This window comes from Athene noctua, chromosome 13 (genome assembly GCF_965140245.1).
Source record: "Athene noctua chromosome 13, bAthNoc1.hap1.1, whole genome shotgun sequence".
Lineage (NCBI taxonomy): Eukaryota > Metazoa > Chordata > Aves > Strigiformes > Strigidae > Athene > Athene noctua.
Window position 1 is genome coordinate 16,156,723 of NC_134049.1, and position 22,766 is coordinate 16,179,488.

The 22,766-nt window shown below is 62.6% G+C and overlaps 2 protein-coding genes across 4 annotated transcripts; one reads left to right on the forward strand and one right to left on the reverse strand.

Moving 5' to 3' along the window:
- Window positions 1–852: 852 nt before the first annotated feature.
- On the reverse strand, window positions 853–9,370 carry PDIA3 (protein disulfide isomerase family A member 3). The gene is made up of 13 exons (XM_074917541.1): window positions 9,137–9,370; window positions 8,921–8,999; window positions 7,916–8,033; window positions 7,369–7,476; window positions 6,333–6,462; window positions 5,739–5,855; window positions 5,134–5,259; window positions 4,431–4,613; window positions 3,806–3,914; window positions 2,806–2,934; window positions 2,019–2,098; window positions 1,464–1,521; window positions 853–1,257 (listed from the first exon to the last, which is right to left on the reverse strand). Exons 1-13 carry the CDS (start codon window positions 9,289–9,291, stop codon window positions 1,138–1,140), a joined length of 1,512 nt encoding a protein of 503 aa, XP_074773642.1. The 5' UTR covers window positions 9,292–9,370; the 3' UTR covers window positions 853–1,137.
- Window positions 9,371–15,442: 6,072 nt separating this feature from the next.
- Window positions 15,443–22,595, forward strand: STRC (stereocilin). Of its 3 annotated transcripts, XM_074917067.1 has the most exons (21): window positions 15,443–15,850; window positions 16,135–16,321; window positions 16,608–16,723; window positions 16,886–17,018; window positions 17,340–17,522; window positions 17,627–17,665; window positions 17,812–18,099; window positions 18,177–18,235; window positions 18,455–18,575; window positions 18,656–18,747; window positions 18,958–19,093; window positions 19,168–19,367; window positions 19,429–19,519; window positions 19,791–19,959; window positions 20,397–20,566; window positions 20,943–21,098; window positions 21,161–21,303; window positions 21,413–21,561; window positions 21,662–21,759; window positions 21,956–22,103; window positions 22,500–22,595. In XM_074917067.1, the coding sequence occupies exons 1-21, from the start codon at window positions 15,585–15,587 to the stop codon at window positions 22,571–22,573; spliced, it is 3,018 nt and encodes a 1,005-aa protein (XP_074773168.1). In that variant the 5' UTR covers window positions 15,443–15,584; the 3' UTR covers window positions 22,574–22,595. The 3 variants fall into 3 exon arrangements, with proteins under 3 accessions (XP_074773168.1, XP_074773166.1, XP_074773169.1); XM_074917065.1 differs by having other exon boundaries at window positions 21,662–22,103; XM_074917068.1 differs by lacking the exon at window positions 21,662–21,759.
- The last annotated feature ends 171 nt before the right edge of the window (window positions 22,596–22,766 follow it).

The window sequence follows — 22,766 nt, forward strand, 5'->3', positions numbered from 1 at the left end:
TGTACCTGGAGAATTCCAGCAGCAATAAATAACTGGTGTGCAGCCTTCGGAGCCGTGGGGGAGGAATCCACAGAGAAAGCATACGCTGGCTCTTACCATGGCAACTGCTGCAACACAGCAGTGCCTTGTGCGCCTGCTGAGCCTCCCTTCGGCTCAGGCAGCCCAAGAAACGCAGAGAGGGGCAGGGCCCGTCTCTGTTCCCCCAGTGTCTTGCTCCCGACCTTCCCAGCCAGCAAATTGTGTGCCCAAGTGAGCCAGGACTGCCTGTCCCATGGGCCAGCCAGCCTCAGCCCACAGCATCCAGCTGCAGTGCAGGATCCTATTCCTCTCCCTCCCACAGCCACCAGCCTCTTTCTACCAAGAGCCACCATCATTTCACAACTGGCCTCACCCCACAAGCCACAGACAAGCCTACGGGCTGTGAGGAGCACCCTCAGCACCGGCACTGTCTGTGCTACTTTTGCACCAGTTTAAGAGCTGATTTACTGCTGCTGCACAGCCCTTCACCAGACTGCTCTGTATGCCTGCACCCGTCCAGATCCAAGTCACATGAAGCATGATGTACCTCGGAATGCACAGAAGCAGCAAAAGCATTTGTGACCACAGTCCCTTAGAAACAAAACCGGCGTAAATGTAGCACCTGAGGCACAGCATGATGGGACAGCTGCTGCTACTATGCTCTAGAAGGACTCATGAGCTGGAGAAGAGCAGGCTGAAGGCCGAACTTAATATTTAGAATTGGACTTCTAAAGGCTCACTGAAGGAAACAACTCACCGGAGGAAGCTGCTGCCTCTGAAGAGCAGGATCCTGGTGTCAGATGTGACAGGTCTCCATAGGACAGGGACACTTGGTCTTAAGGGGGTCATTTTATTGTTTCACTTCTCCAAATGTACAAAAAAAATTAGAAAATAACCCTACCCCCCACCCCCTCCCAAACCACAAAACAAACCAGTCTGGGGAGCCCCACAACAGTGCAGCTACGAGACGGCAGGAAATTAAACAGAACTAGATACAGCAGCTGGGTCCCCTCGGCCCACAAGGTCACCAGCTCTCCACAACCCAGAACTGGCCCCAGTCTGCCCAGTGCTTCCCCAATTCACACAGAGCTCATCCCGACACGATGGCAAGTGGGTACTTTACAAATCCTCCTTCACCTTCTTCTTGGATTTCTTGGTTTTATCTTCCTCCTGCAGCACAGGGGTGTTGGTTGCCTCCCGCTTCAAGTAGCTGACGAAGTCACTCACTTCTCTGCCCCCCTGCAGAAAGCACAGGACAGTGAGGCAGAGCCTGTTGCCCCAGGGGCTTCCCCTTCGCTGGAGGGGGAGCTCAGGTGCCAGGCAGGAGACAGAGCACCCATGAGCAGAGCTGGGCAGCCGAGCGGTCCCAGCGCTCCAGAGAGGCTCGGCAGCATTTGCACACCTGGATACTACCTCGCTTCCTGACATGGCAGCAAAATACTCACCTCATACTTCTTTGGACTCTGCTTCTTGCCAGCTGGAGCAAAATAGATCGTGGGGAAGCTGGGGAGAGAGGAGACAGGTCAGCTCCTACCGCGCTGCGCTCCCCAGAGGAGCGGGCCAGCCCTCACCCAGGGACTGTGCCCTGCGCTCCCCGGTTTAACACGGTGGCAGCTTCAGCCGCTCCTAAACCAGCAGCTGCAGCCTCCAAAACCCAGCCATGTCCACAGAGCTGGGTGAGCTCAGCATCTTCAAGTTTGCTAAACTGTTTTGGGAAAAGCGAGCCCAGCATTGATTCCACACCGCCAGGAACAGAATCAGAGCAGATCCAAAAGCAGCAACATGCAGCTCCGGGCACAGCCAGGACACTCGGACCCACAGACACAAGGCAGATGAATATCCCCTGTTCTCAGCATTGATTTCCTCACACTAAGCAAATGCCTAGCCATCGTGTGCCAGCCACCCCCACCCATCCACCCTGGAGACTTTCAGCTCTTCTGTTGTGGTTGCTGGTCAGAGACAGAAGCCTGACACGGTGGTGTGACAACAGTAAGACCTACCCTCTGACTTCATACGGAGAAGGCACATCGTTGGCTGTGGCATCCATTTTGGCAATGACGATATTGGGGTCTTTACTGAGCTGTTGGTATAAAAAGCTTATTAGTGACAAGTCCGTAGTAGTTAACACCAGAACTCAGCAACGTCATCTAAGACACCGGTGTCAGAGGACGGTGCACATGGTATACCAAAAGCTGAGCAAATTTCTTCTGAGCAGTTTACTTCTGCCTCAGCAGGGGCACAGGGAACAAAGCCCCTCCTCAGCCAGCTGTATGCAGCACACATAGATCTCTACAGGCTGCTGAATTGGTCTGGTGCAACTCCTGGGGAATGCTCACCTCAGACCACCTGCTAACCTTCCACCTTAGAAAGGGGCTGGGAGGAAGGAGGGGCGCCTCACAGCCAAGCAGCAAAAGGCTGATCAGATCCAGGATAAAAATTTATTTACTCCACTTGTGAAAGTGTGCGGGGCAGTGTTACCCTTCAGCAGATGGGAGACTATAATTGTTCACAGGAAAAACACCCGAAAAGGAACTTGGGCAGTTGAGGCCAGTCACTGAATCAGGTTATATTTATGTGCCACAGCAAAGGGTGTGAGCTAAACCTGCTCGTGTGGCTGCTACCATGCTTGCAAATCCCGCTATCTGCGCCCACAGGAGATGCCACAGCTCCGTCCGCAGGCAGGCACAATCATGCCCTGTTACCATAAAGGCTGGACAGACTGAACCCGCAGGGTTGTTTAGTGCTGCAAAATTCTAGTTTACGTTTGCAACAGAGTCCCAGACCTACCTTCTCCCCCAATTCTTTGTATTTGGGCTCCAGATTCTTGCAATGGCCACACCAGGGCGCATAAAACTCTATCAGGACATCTTTGTCTTCCGCATTAACAATTTCATCAAAGTTCTCAGCAACCACCACCTGATAACGTTTGATGGTACAAGTTAGGTTTTCGTAAGTCAAGAGTGAGGCTGTAACAGTGCCCCGTTCACTCCGCCCAAGCACGCCTGGCCCTCCCACAGTACAGCTCGCACTGCGCCTGCACAGCAAGCAGCAAAACGACCCAACACACAACTCTCCATGAGCCGTAACATCCTCAGCTTGCAGGTGAAAACCCCTCATAAGGTATCAGCACTACCTGCAAGCGAGGTTTGCATCTGGTATCCTCACAGGAGGACAAACCATTTTTTTGTAATCCCAGCAAGCTGCAGGCTGAGAAATCAGCCTGGCAAGCCTGGCTGAGGCCATCCCCATCCACACAAAACCAAGCAGTGACTTCCACTCCCTGGTGAGGCCCCTCATTGTAAAACCAGGCCACGGAACGCCTTCACTCAGGCCAGAATTTACTGGGAAGGATGAAAGGTCGGAGCTGTATCACACACCATAGACCCCCCAGAAATCAGATGAACATGTAACTCTTGAGAAATAGCACAGCCAGGACCAAGTGGAGGGCCACGCCGTGAGGGAGCACGGGCCAGGACAGCAGGCCTCTGTGTAACCCTGTAAATCTGGATAACCCTGTGCTGGCAGAGCACATCACCAGTGAGTGCACTCAAGCAGCGGTTACTATGCTGAGAGAACAAAGTGGAATCAAAACTGCAAGCTGCATTTCTCCCTCAGCTCAGAAAACTGCGACACAACAAGGGAGTGAATTCTCCCTCCATCTAACACTGCAAGATGCCACAGGGCAGCATGTGCAGCACAGGGTACAGGCACAAGGCCAGAGCTGCTGCTGAACAATGTCTGTGCATCCACCAGCAGGAGCTTCTGCCACATGTGACGTGGCACTCACCTTCACAGGGCCATCATTGCTTTCAGGGACAGGCTCCGATTTCAGATACTTTTTCAAGTTTCCATCGAAGTAATCTTGCAGGAATCTCTCCAGAGCCTTTCCATCACGGCTGAAAGTGAAGTGACGATTTACAGCCATCATCACACATACAGGATGAGGAAACCTTTCAAGGCTGATTTAAGCTCCTTCCACCCACAGAACAGATGTCACCTGCATCCCTGAGAGCATCAGGCTGGGGATGGCTTGGAAGACCCCGGAACAAGTGCAGAGATGCCCTTAAGAGTTCTGACTTGAGGCCATTGTAAGTTTTAGGCCTTCAACACTGTTAAGTTTCCTTTCTCAAGGAGAAAGGCACAACTATTTCCTCTGCCCTTTAATGCATGTTAGCTCCTAACCAGATGCTTTAGTATCTTGAATTAAATTCTCTGTATAACAGGAGGGGCTGCAAGCTCTCTACAGGGCAGGACAACACACAAGTTGGAGCCATTTTGACCCAGCAATCATTTCTTCCAGCTGGAACATCCAGCTTTCCTTTTCCTCCAAGCTAAGACGTATGATCTGGTCACAGACCCCCAGACCAAAGTCCATCAGGTGAGAGACAACTCTGCTAAGTTCAAAAACTTACGAGAATTCTTCCTGCATGACGTATTTATCTCCTTTAGCAGTTCTGATGGCAACAACTGGAGCCTCACCCACGCTGCTGTCTAGACCAAACTCTGAAAGCTCATGGCCAAAGGTTTTCCGACTAGCAACAGCAAAAGACAGTTTGTGGCCAGCATCTAAGAACTTCTTTGCAATCATCATAACTCTGAGGGGAAAACAAACAAACAAAAACCACAAAGCATTACTTCTTGGAACACTTTCTTCCACACAATGCAACACCCTTCAAGTAGAAGTGCATGCTGGACAAGGAATTCAATGGTGTGACGTGTTCTGCACAGGCAAGTCCTATAGCAATGGTGTTGAGAGGCAGAGGAGTAAACTCGTGTCTGCAGCGACCAAGGCCTGTGCAAACGTTGTGTGCTTTCATCCTCCACCCCCATCAGCACCAGGGTCTCAGACACTGGGGAATATGAAGAACAGAAACCGCACCACCAAGCACGAGGGATCCAAAAGCAAGGAGGCGGGGTTTCAGAGGATACACACATTGCACACTCTGGGCTCCGTAGGCAGCAGCCACCCAATAGTTCCCACCAAAAACTCAGCTGTGAGCTTTCTGGGAGAGAATTCCCAGATGAACAACGGGGGAAACTTCGTCAGCTGAGCTACGGAACAACATGGACACAGGAAAGAAGGGAGAGGGGCCGATCAACCCCACCACTGCCCACCTATTGCGCCAGTAGTTGGAGCCCTTCGCGTTCTTCTCGTAGTCCACGTCGTAGTACGCCACCAGCAAGTCCTTCCCCTGGATCAAGTCTTTGTTGTCTTCAGTCATGTGTGGGCAGATGCCAAAGCTGTTGATGAGACAGACATTAGCAGCTCCAGTTTCACTGCCCAGACACCACCACCTCCCAGGAACGGGCTCAATGTAGCACACTCTCATTTCCCACCCAAGAACATTAAACGTCACTAATCAGTAAGACCGAAGTAAGAAATGCTTTGTCCACTCATCTACCATGTTATTCTAAGTCAAATCTCCACATCTAGTCACAAGGTCAGTGGCTATATCTGACTTAAGGCCAAAGCTGGCATACTACTTAAGAAGCTCACTGTTTTTAAACAGAAGTGTGGTTAGAATATGGAGAGTAAATGCCAGCAGCCACACCACGACTTCGGAAAGAAGGCGGCCCCCAAAGGAGACAGCGGAGCCAAGACTGCTCTTCCAGACACTAAGCAGGAAGGGGCAGCAGGGCCTGTCAGAGAAAACAAGTTCTGACAGGGCCGAATCCAAGTGGGGACAGTCTATCATGTTGCCTGGTGAGGAATCACTCACATGTTCTCCTGGATGAATTTCTTGATCTTTCCACTGGTGATTTTGTCTTCTGTGTACTTGATGGAGCTGTCCTCAAACTTGTTCATCAGGCGTGGAGGACGGAATAAGACTATACCCCTGAGGGGAAGCAGGTATTGTGAATCAGTTTAAAGTATCCCTGGGTTTCCAAGGACAGCAACTGAATGAGGTAAGAACCCCTTCTCCAGTGACTACCATGTCCACTCTTTGCAGCTTCCACAAGGCTGTCTAGTCTTCTGGTGGCACCACTGCATTAGATTGACCTGTCAGACCCTCTCCGTTTTCAGACAGGCCACAGTGAGAAACACAAAACCCACTGTAACAAGCAACAGGGAAGCAACACAACTCTGCTGAGACACCTCCCACCCACAGGCAGACACTAACCCTCCAGAGCCTGGAACCATCTGTACCTCTCTACCTCAGTTCCAAAGAAATAAAGTAAGATATGCCACTGGCTGCTGGGGAAGAGACAAGACCTTAAGCTGTGTTCAGAAAGTGAATCCAGTTAACAACTGGAATCCATGAATTTGTTCCATAAGTGTCAATAACGAGAAATCTTTGCGTCACGTAACTTACTCTCCATCTTCCTCATACTTCTGCACCAACTGGTCCTCACTGGTGTGTGCAAAACGGTAGTTATCTCTTAGGTTGTTGGCAGCTTTCATGAATTCTGAATAAGCATCACCAGATGCATCTCCAAAGAAGCCTGCAGCAAAACAGACAGATGGTGACCCCAAACTGACTCAGCAGCAGTCGCTGTGCAGCCCTCATCATCATCCCTACAACGCACTGAAGGACTGCTTCTGAATCAAGTCCTCCAGTGCGTGTTCAGGCCTTCACCTTCAACAGCTTCTCTCCCATTTTTATCAGAACCTTTCTGCATTCCCTCCCTCTCACCAGCAGAAAGTTACCCAAGAGTATGTCCAGCCAAAAGGCAGTTGTCCTCCAAGCACCAAGGTATCTGTTTGCAACCACATGACACTACTAGTGATAACAACTGCCAATGGGACTTAATAAAAATGAGTTTAGGAATGCTGATCAATACTCATCCAGTTACAGTTGTAAGATGGCACCTGACCTGCAGAAAGCAAAGGGACTACTGGCCCTTGTAAACCATGGCCAAATCACCCCACGTCAACAGCCTGCACATGTCACCAGACAGTAACCCCAGTGTACTTTCTAGCAATCCAGAGACACCTGTTGTCAGGCAGCCAAAAGAGCAGCAGGCTTTAAAAAAGATACGCTATGGTGCCAGGAAGTCTGACAGACAGTCAGTGAATCACAGGTTGGAGGGGAAAAAAAGAAGTGGAAAAGAAGTTGGAAGGAATCCGCAGAGGTCAAGTCCAACCTCCTGCTCAAAGCCGGACGAGCTTCAGAGTCAGATCAGGTTGCTCAGAGCTTTGTCCAGCTGAGTTTTGAAAATCTGAATGTTTCAAAATTCCTCTGGGCAAATATTCCACACTTCTCATTATGAAAGACTGTTTTGCTCGCATCCAGTTGAATTTCTCTTGCCACAGTCCGTGATACTGTTCATCCTGTCACATTATAGTGCCCAAGACATCTCCCAGAGCCGACTGTCCACTCACTGCAGTGCTGCACCGAATCTACTCACCCACCACAGAAGCATCTTTATCACCGATGAACTTCTCAAAATCAGCCACAGAATTGAGAGCCACAGAAGCAGGTCCCGCCTGTTTCTTGAGGTGACTGACAATCCCATCTTAAAAGAAAAGTTAAATGGCTAAAGGGATCAATAGAAAGTTCTACAAGACATTCCTCAAGCTTCCCAAAGCAGAAGCTGTTTCTGCAGAATCCATAGCCCTCTCCCATATAATAAACACGATGTGAATTGAAGGAGTGCCATCAGCCACTACATAGGAACTTTCTAGCATTTTCCAGATGCTGCCCCCCAGCAAGGGTAGTAAGAGTTAAAGATAACATGGAAGCCTTCACCTTTAAAAGAGAGCTTTAAGGGATAAGCAGCATCCAGGGCTCTGCCAGCACAAACTGTTCTGGATAGGGCAAGGGGGGCGCATGTGTAGGCAGGAACCTTCTCTGTGTCCCTCAGCACATGTAACGTCCCTGACATGATCTATCACACATGGGTTCGCCTGCCAGCACCCTTCTGGCAAGCCAGGTGCTTGCCGACAAGCTCTTACCTGCTGTCCTCGGTCCATCATAGGTTCCTGCCTCCTCTCCATCTCGAAAAATCTTTAAGGTGGGATATCCACTGACTCCATACTTATTACAGGTGTTGGAGTTTGCTGTACAGTCAACCTAAAGGAAGGGAAACATCGCTACTCAGTGATCTAGCTACTTGAACGCACGGAAGAAAACGGCTTTGCCATTGCCCACATTATCATGCATAAGGATAAAGTCTAGAGGGTCTGAAAGCTCTTGTGTGTCTTTAGCCAAGGCTGGATTCCTTTCACATATAGTCTTAGGATCCGTAAAGCGTCTGCAAGACCAAAAGCTGGACAGTCATGACTGGGGAAGGAAGTTGCACAGGTCTAATGACAGACCAGAGAAATAAATTAAGTAGTCGTGAGTCTGACCAGACTACACATGAAAAAATACTAGAAAGGGTAGATTCTTGTAATTGGTGACAGGCTTAACAGAAATCAACGGTTCTCAGACCTCATCAAATCTAAAGTTCCCACAATGCCTGAAGAAAGCAGGAGCCATGGTGTCAAGCCCATGCACCTTCCCAGAAGGGAAGAGGAAGACCCTGATTTGAGAAAACCACCCAAGTTTTCTGGTGGAAAAGAAAGCTCATGGATAACAGCCTTTACTTTATAAGTAAAGTATAAGGGACAACACCATGAAGGACACCACTGGTTCTCAGACTAGATCACAGCGCTCAAAGAAGGTTTCTTTGTCCCGGCTGGGGCGAACCCTCTTTTCCGCACTAGCACACACCCATCTTACGCTCTGCACACCGTCTGGGCGCCAGCACCCTCGCAGGGTTCAGCTTCCAGATCCTCCCCCGGTGTCTAAAGCTTCGAAGAGACGAAGCTTTCGAGGGCCCTGGAAGGCCCCGACGCGCACCAGGCAGGCGTTGTTGGCGGCCGGCCACAGCACTGCTCCCGTTCCGTCCAGGACAGCCATTAAGCTGCCGCCGGGGCAGCACCGGCCCGGGAGGGGCTGGCACGGCGGGTCCTCACCTTCACGAGGGGCACGATCCCCTTCAGCCTGGTCGCTGCTGACTCGTACTCCGGCGCCAGCCGCTTGCAGTGCCCGCACCTGGGAGGACGCGGGGAGGGGGGGCGGAGGTTAGGCCGGCCGGGAGCGCCCAGGCCCCTTCCCCCCGCCCCGGCCCTGCCCGGCGCCCCGTACAGCCCCGGCCCCGCCGCTCCCGCCCGCCCCGGGCGGCCCCTCACCAGGGTGCGAAAAACTCCACGAGCACCAGCCCCGGGCGCTCGGCCAGGCCGCTCTCGAAGTCGGCATCGCTGAGCTCCACCACGTCGGAGGCGCGGGCGAGGAGCGGGAGGAGCAGGAGCAGCAGCGCAGCGGGCCGCGGCCGGGGCGCGGACATGGCGGGCGGGGCGGCGCGGGGCTCCCTCCTCGGCGGCGGCTGCGGGGAACAGGCGCCGGGGGCCGCAGGGCCGGAAGTCCCGCCTCCCCAGCCGGATCTGCCGTGTGGCAGCTCCCCGTTGGGCGCCGCGCCGCGCGTCACGCCAGCGCGGCCAATGGGCTGCCGACAGGGGTGGGCGGGGGCAGCGGCGGCGGCTCCGCCTCTCCGTTCCCCGGCCGCCGGGTCTCGGCGCCGTCGGGCCACGCCGGGGCGGGGGGTGCGCGTGTCCGGTGCCAGCGGGTCCGGCCTCCTCGGGCTCCGCCGGGCACCGACCGCCTCCGGGGCGGCCCAGCTCAAGGCTCGGTCGCGAGCCCCGGCGGAGCCCCGGCGGAGCCCGGGGCTCCCCCCACCCCGGGGGCCCGTCTTTGGGCCCTGCGCAGCGCCGGGCCTGGGTGCCCGGGCTGCGGGCGCAGAATCCCCGGGAGCGGGTCGATGATCGCCGGTCCCCGGGGGATTTAACTCATTGAATCGCTGTGTGTCAGTCCAAACCCTGCCGTGGCCACGCCATCGGCAGAGCACCCCGCCGGTCTACCGGCAGCACCAGCCCACAGTGTCGAGGCCGTTGTTTCTGCCCAGGGCACCGCACGGGACGGTGTCCCGCCGAGCAGCACCCGGCTCGTCCACTGGCGAGGGCTGCGAGATGTGCCGCAGCTCCGCTGGCACACCCAGCCCGCACACTGACCTGCGGGAGCTCCGGTGCGATGGTGGAGGCTGGCGCTCCCCAGCACTTGGGTGCTCCCAGCCAAACCGTGGATCGGGCCCTTCCCACATCACCACGTCAGGCTGCCCGGTCAGAAACGCCCTCGCCGCTGCCGGGAACACCTGCTGAAGCACTCGGCACCACCAGCCCGCCCGGAGCAGGCACACCCTGCTCCCACGTCACTGCCACCGCACCTTGGCAGCACTGCAGTCCTGTGCCGTTCCCGTACAAGCAATACTGTGTAAGGGCTGCATAAATCTGCTCACTGTCAGCGATCTCATTTGTGGGGATGCCCACCATACAGCAGTGCTGACACATGCTTTCTCCTAAAGCGCAGGAGGAATTAGAGTTCCCCAAACACCTCTGGGAATGGGAGAAGACTCCAGAGATGGTACTTCAAACTGCAGGGCTGCAAAAACATGATCTTCCCTGTTACAGAAACAACATAATCACCTGCGGGGGTTTTAGACTTACAGAAATTGCTACTAAAGCATCGAGAACCAGACCAGGCTAGCAAAAGTTCAGGAAGGTTAAGAAAAGTATCGAGGAGGAAATACCTGATGAGCTCATGGTGACCTGAGAAACATGGAGCATGATCTAGGAACAAAGGACAAGAAACAAGGGGTCGGTGGTGCCAAGTACTGCACGATGGGGCTGATGGGGTGCGGGCAATGGGCAGGAAAGGACTTGCAACGTGACCCAGCTGGTTACAGAGGAGGAAAGGGTGGATGAGCAGCTCATGCAAGTAGTGAACAGGCACAGGCTGCAGAGGGAAAACTGCTCCATTGTAGCTGCTCGTGCTGCCTTCCTCGCCCCTTGCAGGAGCATCGCTGCACTCCTGTAGCTGGATCCTGGGACACCTCCCGTTAGAGGTGCCCACTGGAGCCCGGTCACCACGTTTCCAGCGGGGCTCGAAAGGAGCCAAGGGAGCTGAGCCACTGGTGTGGAAGGGCTCCCCAGGGATGGCCCGTCAGTCTGCCGAGGCCGGGGCTCACAGCACTGCCAGTGCCAGCACACAGGGCCTGTGTTTGTTAGGGAGTGGAGAACGGCCCAGTTACTGCCAGGGGAATCAGGAACTCCCGAGGCTGAATTCAGCACTGTAAAGTCAAGAATACCGGGACTGACAGAGCCCCGGCACCACGGCCCAGGCACCGGGGCATGGGGTCACAGTGTGGGAGCTTTGGGGAGCTGCCGTCACCCATGAAAACAGAGCCCCGGGGAGATGGGGCTGCCCGCCGGGACCCGCCGTTGGCCAGTTCAGGTGAAGCAGCTGCCGGGACGGCTCCTGCCACAGATCGAGTCCAGGCAGAGAGGTGGGAGGCAGCGGAGGCAGGCTGGCCCGGGACCCCCTCCCGCTACCGGGAGCTGCGGGAGCAGCGGCGGCACAGCCCAGCGGAGCGCTGCGGAACCGGCACCGGGGGCCGGCTGTACGGCCCGCCGGGAGCCGTCAGTCCCCGCCCGCCGCCCCCAGTTAAACGGGCCCCGCCAGCCCGAGCCCGCTCCCCGCTCCCTCGTCCCGAAGCTCCGCGTCGGCGCGCACAGGGGCCGGCAGGGGGCGCTGCCCACCGCACCGGCCCCACCGTCACCGGAGGGGAGCGGAGGGCGGGGGGGAGCGGGGGGTGCCGTCCCGTCCCGGTCAGCCCCCGCCTTGGCTCCGGGGAGACCCAGCGCCGGGGCTGCTCCCGCAGCCGGCCCATACAGACAGGCTGCCCCCGAAGCGGGCAGTGCCCCCCGGACCGGACAGTGCCCCCCGGGCCGGGCAGTGCCTGCCCCCCCCGCCGGGTTCCCGCCATCAATAATGCAGGAGTCGGCACCGTCTGCGGCAGCGGCCTCGGGTTACAGCCCCGAGCCGAGACCTGCGGGAATCGGCCCCGGCGGGAGGAGCGGCGTGAGCGGGCAGGGGCTGGGGAAGGGTCAGGGATCGGGGGTTGGAGCAAGGATCAAGGCAAAGGGCAGGGATCAGGGGAAGGGGCTGGGATCAGGAGCTGGGCTGGGATCAGGAGCTGGGCAGGGATCAGGGGAAGGGGCTGGGCAGGGGTCAGGGGCTGCCGCCCAGCTCCGTCTCGGCGGTCCGTGGGACCGGAGGTCTTTGGGGCGGCCTCAGATGAGGGTGCGGGAGCCGCGGAGGGTGCCGGAGTGTCCGGCGGCCGGAGCCGAGCTTCGTAGGCAGCCCCGCGGCAGCTGCCAGGCCTCCTCCAGCTCTGCCCCTCGCTCCCGCGGGCCGCAGGGCGCAGGGATGGCCGCGTCCCTTCCCGGCTGTGGCCTCCTGCTGCTGCTGCTGCTGCTGCAGGACCCCGGCTGCGGTGAGTCAGCACGACCCTCCCGGGCCCGCAGACCCCGCCGTGATGGAGCCGTCCCGCTCCCTCAGCCCCTCTGCGGCTGCGGGGCAAAGATTCCGCTCCCGGGGCCTGCGTGGGCTGCCCGGCCGTGTCCGGCTATGGGGGGGCTGTGTTCCGCCAACTCTGGAAATGGGGGGGGGTGGTCGCGGGTGGTGACAACCTGTGGAACTGTGCAGGGAGCTGGGGGGGTCCCAGAGCTCGGGGGGGGGGGGTGTCCCAGGGAGCTGGGGGGTCCCAGAGAGCCGGTGGGCTGCCAGAGAGTTAAGGGGGTCCCCGAGAGCGGGAACTCCCATAGAGCAACAGCCCGCGGTGCCGTGCGGGGGGCGATGCTCGCAGGGCTCCCGCGGGATGCGGGCTCTCCCGCGGGGCTGCCGGGACCGGGCCGGGACGGGCCGGGGGGGGGCCGCGGCGTGACGTCCAGCCGGGCCCTGCCCCGCAGGAGCTGCTTCGGGAGGGACCGGCGCCGCGCTCCGGCACGTCGTGCCCGTCCCGGCCGCCCCGGGGCGGAGGAGCGGGGCGGAGGAGCGGGGCGGGGGCCCCGGGCCGTGCGGGTCCCTCCGGAGCAGCGTGCTGGGGCTGCGGGACGCCCTGATGCGGGCGGTGGCAGCGGCGCTGGGGACCCCGCGGACCGACAACGACGGGCGCTGCGCAGGTGAGCGGCGCCGCCGGGCCCGTGCCCGGTACCCGGTGGCCTGTGCTCGGTGCCCGGCCCCCGCTCCCGGTGGTCGGTGTCCGGTGCCCGATGTCCGGTGCCCCGCCGCCGTCTGACGGCCGCCTTTCCCCGCAGGGACGCTGCCGCAGCTGCTGCTCTGGTGAGTCCGGCCGCGCACGGCCCCGCTGCTCTGGGCCCCCCCGGGGCTCGGGGGGCGGCGGGGCTGGCGGATACCCCCGCGGGGCCGGGATGCGACGGGCCATGAGCCGTGTCGGGCGCCCCGACGGGCCGGGCGGGGCCGTGCTGGGCGCCGGGAGATGTGGTGGGACGGGCAGCGGGGCCCTGTTCCTCGGGGCAGGCAGGGTGGTGGTGGGCAGCTGTGCTGGGTGCCGGGGCGGGGGCTGATCAGGTCTCTGCCCTCCAGGGGCTTCCACCACAACCTCAGCTGGGACGCCCGGGGCCTGGGCTTCGCGGCCGGGGTGCTCCCCGCCCCGCCGCCCCTCGCCGGTTGCCTCCAGCCTGTCCCCCGGGCAGCCGCGGCCGTGCCCCCGCGCCAGCCCTCGCTCCAGCCCCCAGTGCTGGAGGCTGCGTGCAATGACAGCGTCCCCGAGCTGCCCGGCGTCTCCAACTTCACCGTCTATCTCTACTGCAACCTCTTCAACAGCTCCCGGGGCTCCGGGCAGCACCTCGGGGACCTGGGGGCCGCGTGCTCCAGCGCAGCCTGGTACCTCTCTGCGGGCTCAGCCTGGGCCCGGGCCTGCCGGGAGCGCTACCCTGCCCAGTTCAACAGCACCGTCTGCAGCAACACCTCCCTCAGGGGCACCCCCGGACCCCAGCAGATCCTGCTGGAGCGGCTCTGTGCCGACCCGGCGCGGGGCGCGGCGGGGGCCCGGCCCCCCCGCCGCAGTGCCTGCCCACTGGGTGCGCGCTGGGAGGATGCCTGGAGCTGCTTCTTGGGCAGCCGCCCGCCCTGGGGAGCCCGGCTCTGTGCCAGCGGGAGCCGCGAGCTGCTGCCCACCGACCGCCGGGCCCGGCTGTCCCGGCTGTGCCGTGGTCCCCCGCCCCGGGAGCAGACGCCCAGCGCCCCAGAGCCCTGCCCCTTGGGGGGCCGGGGCCGGGGGCCACGGGGGAACGCCGGCTTCTTGGAGCTGTGTGGGACTGTGAGTCCCGGCTGCTTCCCGGAGCCGGCGTGCACCAACGCCTCCCTCCCGCCGCTGATGGGGCACCCCCAGCCCCTGGTCGAGCTGCGCTGCCCGCGCACCCTGCCCCGAGGACGCTGCCTGCTGCAGCAGCTCCTGGCGCTCCTGCCTTTGTCCCCCAGGCTGGATGCTGCGGATCTCTGCCCAGACCCGGCTGCTTACCTGCTGGGACTGGCCTCACAGCTCCTGCAGTGCCAGGAGGAGGCTCTGGGCTGGGCCCCCCATGTGAACTACCTCCTGCGCCTGCTTGACCGCAGCCTGGCCCTCTCCGGACGCGAGGAGGCTGGGCAGGCAGCCAGGGAGCAGCTCAGCGAGGCCATCCTCCTCTCCAGCCTCCTGGACAACAGCTCCTTCTGGGCCTTGCTCAGGGCAAACGCATCTGCAGGCATCCTGCAAGCCGTGGGCCGGTACCTGGGATGGGAGCCCAGGGCCTCGGCCAAGTGGGAGCTGCTGAGCTGCTTTAGCGTGAGTTGGGCAGTGCTGGGGTGATGAGCGAGGGTGCCCCTGGGTGTGGGGTCAGGGTGCCAGACATGGGGAGCTCTCCCGCTGTCTGCGAGGTCTGGCCAGGTCATGGGCTCCAGTCCCAGGGTCTCTGTCCAGTTGCAGCCTGTGTGGGAAAGGGACCAGCACTTGTGCTCTGCTCAGCTGGGAACAGCCAGTCCTGGGCTGGGTGTCAGGGCTGCGGCTCGAGGCAAGGCCACCCCCCTTGTCTCTGGATCAGCTTCTTCGAAGCCAGGCTGCCCCATGGGGCACTGGGTGAGGAGCTCTGGGGGAAGCTCTGGGCTGGGACAAGGAGTGAGCCCTGCTCTCTCCTTCAGGCTGTGCTCTGGGACCTGCTCCAGGACAGCGAGGGTGCTCCCGCCATGGAGATCCTGGTGCAGGTACTGCCCGGCCGGCCAGGCTGGCTCCCGGCCCACCCAGGATCCTGTGGAGCGCAGGGCCTGCCTGCCCCCATGCAGTGGGCTCCTGTTGCCAGCGGCACTGAGGTGCGGCCTCCCCGCAGGAGTACCTGCAGATGCCAGAGGAGAGCTTCGAGGGGATGCTGCTGGCGGCAGGGCCTGAGGCTGTCCAGCGCTTCCTGACCCTGCTGCACCACGCTGGGCTCCGGCTGCGCGGGGAGGTGGTCGGAGGGGCCGGGCTGGGGCAGGACACGCAGGGCCTGTGTGGTGGGGGAAGAGCCCATGTCTGGGGGATGCACAGCATGTGGGGGGTATGGCCGACATGTTGGGGGCACAGACCCTGCACAGGGCAGGGGCAGAGCTGGTGCTGGCTGAAGTTCAGAACTCCCACGTGTGAGGGGGTGCAGAGCCCATGCACGGGAGGTGTGGGTGCAGAACCGAGGTGCAGGGGTGCAGTCCCTGTGCATGCTCTCCTGGGGCCCAGCTGGGCGGCCCTGGGCCTGTGCAGGTCGCTTGGGGCTGTGTCCTGCCGGAGCTGGGGCTCACACAGCTTTGCAGGTGCCGTCACCTGTGTCTGGGGAGGAGGCTCTGCAGTCCCTGGCCATGCTGCTGCTCCGCAGATTGCCCCATCTCACACCCGAGCTGTTTGTCAGCCTGTCGCAGTTCATCCCTTTCATGGCCGTGTCTGATATTGCGAGGCTCCCACCGGCCCTCCTGGCCAACGAGAGTGTGTAAGCCATGCTGGGTGCCTGGGTTGCCAGCATGTGTGGTACGGCCAGCTCCAGCCTGTGGCCTGCACTGCCATCACCTGCAGAGCCCTGGCCCCGTGTTGCCACGTCCCCTACAGACCCCAGTCTGAGCAGGCCATGCTGTAGCCATGCAGGAGGCGTCCAAGTGCCCCCAGGTCCTGGGATCTGCAGGGCACAGGCTTGGGGGGGGTCTCTGGGGTGCCCGCTGAGGTGGTCTTGGGCCTGGGCGGTCTCTCCGCAGCTGTGCCTGGTGCTCTGCCCCGCAGCCTCGCTGCCCTGCGGACTCACAGCGCCCGCCTGGTGCCGGGGCAGAAGGCCGCCTTTGCCAGGCGCCTGCTGCAGGCCCCCTCCCTTGGGGCTGTGCCCACGTGGCCCCTGGGCTTCCTCCGCTCCATCCTGCCGCTGCTGCCCCACTTGCCGCTGCCCTGCTTCCTGCAGCTCACGCCCCAGCAGGTGGGACGCCAGCCCCGGCCCCAGCACAGGCTGCTCTGCCCAGCCAGTGCGCCCGCACCCCATGGCAGGCGGAGATCCCACCCCTGCACCCCTGCTCTGCCCATAGCGGGTGGGGATCCCTGTGCCCTGGGCTGGGCATCCCACCCTGCACCCCTGGTCCTGCACCCCCCTGGCTGGGACCCCTGCCCGCCCGCCCTTGGCCCTGCTCACAGAACCCCCAGCCTGGGCTGGGCCCTCCGTCTCTGGGCAGGAGGCTGGAGCTGTGTCTCCCCTCTTGCCTGCCCAGGTCTGGGGGCTGGGGGACGCCTGGCAGCTGCTCCGCCTGGGGCTGGCGCAGGGCCGCCACGTTGCCAGCAGCCTGGCCAACTGGAGCCGTGCGGCTGGCCCCGAGCCAGGGAACAGGTGAGCGTGAGGGGGGGCTGCCGGTGCCAGCACAGCCATGCCCCACGCTGGGCTGGTGTGGGGCCCTGGTCCCAGTGCGAGGGCCATGGCCTTGGTGTGAGCGGAGCTGGAATGGGTGCAGGTGGGGCTGCCCTTGCTTGCCAACAGTCTTTTTCTGTGCAGGCTGGGGACCCTCGCCTGCTTCCTGAGCCCCGAGGAGCTGCAGGACCTGGCGTGGCTGCGGGACCCCCGGGGTGCGGTGGAGCAGAGCCTGCTGGCATGTGCCGCTGCAGGGACCCTGCGGCAGCATGGGCGGGTGAGCAGGTCCTCGGGGGGCATGGGGAGGCTGTGCCAGGCCTCCCCAGGGTCACCTTGTGGACAGAGCTTGGCTCCTGTCCCCTTGCTCTTGGGGGAGCCTGGCCACAATGAGTAGGGGAGCTAGGGCAGGGAGCTAGCAGCTAGGGAGCTAGCCCAGCCAGCATGAGTAGGGGAGCTAGGGCAGCAGCTCCGGGTCAGGCAGCACATCAGGGCACCTGCCCCAGCTCCATTTTCGCCCTATGGTTCCTCCTGTGACAGGGGATGGGGCCCACTGCCTGCCAGCCCTGGGCTCAGGGCCCCTCCTGTCCCACGCTGGCAGGTCATGCTCGCCCTGGCAGAGTTGCTGCGCTCCACCAGCCTAGCCACAGTGAGCCCCAGGGAGCTGCTGGCATGGAGGGGCGTCCTCCCCGAGATGGGAGTGGGCTTCCTGGAGCGCCTGTCAGCGGCCCAGCTGAACGCCCTCCTGCCCCAGCTGCGGCCAACGCAGCTGACGCGTGCCCAGGTGAGTCCAGCCTGGCTCCGTGGTGCAGCCGGGCAGTCCCTGAGCCTCAGCCCCGCCAGGGCTGTGCTGACCCTGCTGACCACTGCCGCCTCGTCTGCCCCCAGGCATCCTTCCTGCTCACATGGGCTGTCTGGAGGGACAACGTGAGTGTCTGAGGTGCCTCTGCAGGAGGAGGACAGGCTGTGGGTGCTGTGCCCTGGTGCCTGAGCACAGCCCAGCTCTTGCCCCACACGCCTGCCCAAGCTGAGGTGGGGTGGAGCCCGAGCGAGGCCGGTGCATTCCTCTGCAGGTGTCGGTGGGGGAAGCGGCCAGGCTGTGTCCACTGCTGCCGGGCCTGGGGGCCGCATCGCTGGCAGCCGTCCTGGCCCCTCTCCAGGTCCAGGGCTGCGCGTGCCTGGGCCCGGCCCTGCCGCTGCTGTCTGCAGCTCAGACGGCGTCCCTGCTGCAGGCTCTGCAGCGCCCGGATGGCTGGCCCCGCTGCCTGCTGCCCCTGCTGCCCCTGCAGCTCCTGCGTCCCAGTGCCCAGGCTCTGTGGGGGGCTCTGTGGGACCTGAACCTGTCCTGGTCCCCGCAGCAGGTCAGAGGGCGGGCACGGGGCTGTGGGGGAAGGCGCTGCCCCTCACTCTGTGCTTCCCACCGCTGCCCCCCCAACAGGCCCAGCTCCTCTGGAGGGAGGTGGGAGCCGGCACTAACCGCAGCCACCATACTGCTGGGTGAGAGCTGCCCGCCTGGGCTGGCCCGTGGCCACCGACTGGGGCACGGGGATGGGGATGGGGATGGCGGGGCCCCGCAGAGGGAACGGAGCTGGGAGAGGGCTGGGTGCCCTGGGCAGGAGCAGGAGCCTTGGCAGGGTCCTGGGGCAGGGTTGAGCGGGTCTGCGTGGGGCTGGGGGTGGTGAAGCCCTGACAGGGTCTAATGCTTTTGTCCTGCAGTGCCCTGGGCTCGCTGGTGGTGGGCATGAGCTGCACCGCACTGCAGGAGCTGGGCCGGGAGGATTTCCTGGGGGCTCTCCGGACCCTCTACACGCAGCCTCGTTCTCTCCCTGCCAGCCTGGTAAGGGGGAGGCTCCACGACCCCTGTGGCTGGCAGGGCCCCCCTGTCCCTGCCCTGCACTCTCAGTGTGGTGTCCCCAGAGGCGCTGCGTGCAGGAGGAGGTGTTGAGGCGTCCTGCACTATCCAGGGAGGAGCTGGTTTGGCTGGGACCTCGGTTCCTCATGGAGTTACCGTAGGTGTTGAGGGAAGCTGGCCCTGGAATGCGGGGATGTGGGCCACCCCTTCTGCTCCCACTGCCCCCTTCTCCTGGGGAGGGAAGGACCCGTGCAGGGGCACCAATGCTGTGAGAGAGTGTCTGCAGGATGGGGCTCAGTGCCCTGTTCATCCCTGGGCAGAGCAGCCCCTTGCCCCACTCTGTCCAGATGTGCTCTGGCTCCCGCAGGGCGAAGCTGGTGGAGATGCTGCCTGATGCTGTGATGCGGCTGGTTCTGGACCACGCAACCCGTCAGCCACGCAGCCTGCTAGCCCTGCCAGCCACCCGCCGGGCTGTGCTGGCCCGTGGGGCCCTGCGCTCACTTGTAAGGGCAGGGAGCCCAGCACGGGGCACAGGGAGATGCAGCCACCCGCCCTCACTCTGCTCTCCCTGCTGCAGCGGCTCCCGGCAGGGACGGAGCTGTCTGGGGAGGTTTTGGACCAGCTGGGCCCGCTGGTGGGGTTCCTGGGCCGGGAGAGCGTGGCTCACGTCCAGCCTGAGAGCCTGCTGCCGCGGCTGGGGGACCTGCAGGATACCTGCCTGGACGTGGAGGTGGCCACCCAGCTGGGGCAGCTGCTGCTGTCGGAGCGGGCGCTGGGGTAGGTGCTGGGCAGGGGCGCAGGGGGCCCGGCCAGCAGCACCCTGACGCCCTCCCTGCAGAGCCCCCCCCAGCTGGAGCCTGCCGACCCTGCAGCAGCTGGGGCGCCTGATCTTCCTGCTGCCCCTCGAGAGTCTGCGCGCCATCCCCGGGGTGAGCACCGTGTCCTGTCCCACTGCCACTGCGCTGCCCCGCGGCTGGTCCTGGAGCTGTGACATCCCCACCAGTGCCCATACCCATGGCCGTGCCACCCCCTTTGCTGTCCCGTCCTCGTGGCTCTGCTGTCCCCACAGTGCCCCATCCTTGTGCCTGTGCCACCCCATGACCACCCGTGGACGTGCTGTTCTTGCTGCTCCCCCTGGGCCTTTCCGCTGATGGGGTCTGTCTTGACCCCTCTCTCCACGTCTGCCCCGTGCTGTCCCAGGACTTGCTGAGCAGAGACATGGTGGAGCAGCTGCTGCAGAGCCAGTGGGACTGGGAGCAGAGCGAGCTGGGACGCCTCTGCCACCCCCCAGGCACCCTGAGCGAGGGCCCCAGCCCACAGGACGTGCTGATGGCCCCACTGGTGGCAGCTGCCGGGCCCGGGGGCCAAGGTGAGATGGTGCACTCCCCTCTCCAGCCCTGTGCCCACCCCTGCAGCTCCTGTCCCTGGTGCCCTGCCATGCCCTGCCCACTCACTTTGTGCCCCAGTGCCTGGTGTCCCCACACTGTCCCCTCCCTGGGCTGGCCCTGTGTCTCTGGCACCTGCTGTCCCCATCCTGTCCCCTCCTGGCTGGTGTGTCCCCTGTACCCAGTGTCCCCATGCTGTGCCCTCCCTGGGCTGGCCCTGTGTCCCTGACATCCGGTGTCCCCATCCTGTCCCCTCCTGGCTGGTGTGTCCCCTGTACCCAGTGTCCCCATGCTGTCCCCTCCCTGGGCTGGCCCTGTGTCCCTGACATCCGGTGTCCCCATCCTGTCCCCTCCTGGCTGGTGTGTCCCCCTCGTGCGGGTACCCTAGGGCCAGGGCCAGCCGCTCAGGCCAGCTCTGCAGCCCCCGTGCCCAGCTGTGCTGACATACGTGCCACCTTCCCGGCGGCCTGGAGCGCGGCCCAGCTGGCTGCCATGGCCCCCCCACAGCTGGAGGACTGCCTGGGGCTGCTGGTCCAGGACCCCGTGCTGCGCCCCAACCAGCTCCGGGCTGTCCTGGACCAAGTCCGGCAGGTGAGGGGAGACGTGGATGGGGTTGGGGGAAACATGGCGGGGTGGTGTGCTGCTGGGGGTGGCCCTGGGGGAGGGTGCTGGGTGTGGGGAACTGTGCTGCCCTTGGGGGCTTGACCCTGGGAGGCTGTGCTGGCCTTGGGAGGCTGCCCGTGGGGGTGGTTGTCCTTGGGGTCTTTGGTGGCCTTAGGGGGCTGCCTGTGGGTGGCTGTGCTGGACTTGAGTGGGGGTGATGTCCTTGGGGGCTGTGCTGCCTTTGGGGGGCTGTTCTGTCCTTGGGGGGCTGTGCTGCCTTTGGGGGACTGGCTGTAGGGGCTGTTCTGTCCTTGGGGGGCTGTGCTGGTGCTGCCGGCAGCTGGTGGTGCTGCTGGTGCCGCAGCTGTGGGGCAGTTCCCGGGCGCTGGAGCCCACCCAGACCCTGCGCCTGGGCCGGCTGGTCACCCAGCTGGGCGAGCCAGAGCTGCAGGAGCTGCTGCTCCCCGACTGGGGGGCCTTGTCTGTGCTGGGGGAGCTGGACGGCTGGTCACCGGAGCAGGTGAGGCCCCGGGGGCCGGGGAATCGGGGGGAGGCTGGCCCATGTGACAGGCTCTCCCCCAGATGCGGGCTGTGGTTTCCACCTTCCTGCGGCAGCGTGGGGCAAGCGCCCGGGACCTGGGGCTGCCTGAGCTGGTGGCCCTGGGGCACCTGCTTTGTGGGCTGCCGGTGGCCGAGCTGTGGGGCCTGGACAGCTGGGAGCTGAGGTGGGTGCGTGCCCATAGGGAGCACCGGCCAAGCTCTCTGTCGAGCAGAGGTACTGCCGGCAGCGCTTTGCCCTGGCATGCGGCCGCCCGACACTGCTGCTCCCCACAGTAAAGCTGCCCCGTTCCTGGGCTCACTGAGCCTGCGCTGCACGGAGCAGCAGGTGGAGGTGCTGGCTGCCCACCTGACCTCCAGTGCTGCCTTCGGCCCAGCCGACACCTGGGGACCTGAAATCTTCGCGGAGGTTGGGACATTGGCAGGTGAGGTCTGGGATGGGGCTGTGCCCTGTGGCTGCTGCTGCCCACCCTGCTGGCCCCTGTGCCTGGGGACAGGGTCCTGACCCTGCCCTCTGTGCCCCAGCTGGGCTCCCCGACATTGTCCTCTCGGCCCTGGTCCCCGAGCAGCTCTGGGCGCTCACACCCCGGGCCATCGCTGCTGTCCCGGCACCCAAGTTCGCAGTGAGTTCCCGGCATCCCCCACAGCCCACTTGGCTGGGCACACGTGGTGCCGTTCCTCTGCATGTGGAGGAAGGGGGATCCCTGGCTGGGCCAGCGCAGTGGGAGCCCCCACACCCGACAGGGAGGTGGAACGTGTCCCAGCTGCACCAGGGAGCGGGTGCAGGGCCTCGCCATGCTGGCTGCCCTCTCTCCGCAGGTGGTGTTTGGCCCAGCTCAGCTGCGCACCCTCTCCAGCGCCCAGGCCGCGGCTGTCACCCTGGGGCAGCGCCAGTGGCTCGGCAGCGCCCAGCGTCGGGCCCTGGCCAGCGCCCAGTGTGAGGGAGAGGCTGCCCAGGATGGCCAAGGTGAGAGTGGCAGGGTGGCCTCTGTCCGCTGGCAGCTCCTGGTCACCCCTTGTCCCTGCTCTGCACCTCGGGCTCAGCACGGGCACCCCGGGATGCCGGGATGGCTCTAGTCATGCGGGTTTGGCCCCGGTGCCGGCTGTGCTGCCCCACGGGGAGGTTGGCCCCGCTGCCTGCCCAGCTTATGCTCCCTCTCGGGCTGTCTCCCACCCTGCCCCTGCCCAGGCGAGACCTCCCTGCTGCTGCCTCCAGCCCTGAACCCAGACGTGGAACAGCGGCTCTGGGAATGTGCGCGTGTGTGAGCACTGTGCAGGCTTCCGGCAGCAGCAGGGACATGAGCCCCTCCACGGAGGGCTGGGGCTGCCACGCTCAGCTCTGACAGTGATTTCTCTCCCGCAGGCAGGAGCAGAGCCAGGCCCCAGTATGTCTTCCCCTTGCCTCTGCTCCTCTGCCTGCCCCGCTGCTTGCTGTGAGCATCCCAGTAATAAAATTGTGGTGGGCACAAGCGATGAGCTCTGCTCCCTGCCCGCCTGCAGCGACACATGGCCCCGGAGCACCTTTCCCTGCCTGGCCTCGACCATCCCAGCAGCTCCTGGCCCCCTGCAGCAAGATGCCCCCAGCTTCAGCTCCCTACCCACATGCAGTCCCTTGCAGCCCCCCCGACCA

Coding starts and splice junctions, on each gene's coding strand:
- PDIA3 (XM_074917541.1), bottom strand. CDS start 9,291: ATGTCCGCGCCCCGGCCGCGGCCCGCTGCGCTGCTGCTCCTGCTCCTC. Junction 7,477..7,915: donor TGATGGACCGAGGACAGCAG/GTAAGAGCTTGT, acceptor TTTTCTTTTAAG/ATGGGATTGTCAGTCACCTC. Junction 3,915..4,430: donor GTCATGCAGGAAGAATTCTC/GTAAGTTTTTGA, acceptor CTTCACTTTCAG/CCGTGATGGAAAGGCTCTGG.
- STRC (XM_074917065.1), top strand. CDS start 15,585: ATGCTCTCCTGGGGCCCAGCTGGGCGGCCCTGGGCCTGTGCAGGTCGC. Junction 17,666..17,811: donor GGGCTGTCTGGAGGGACAAC/GTGAGTGTCTGA, acceptor ATTCCTCTGCAG/GTGTCGGTGGGGGAAGCGGC. Junction 18,236..18,454: donor CGCAGCCACCATACTGCTGG/GTGAGAGCTGCC, acceptor TTTGTCCTGCAG/TGCCCTGGGCTCGCTGGTGG.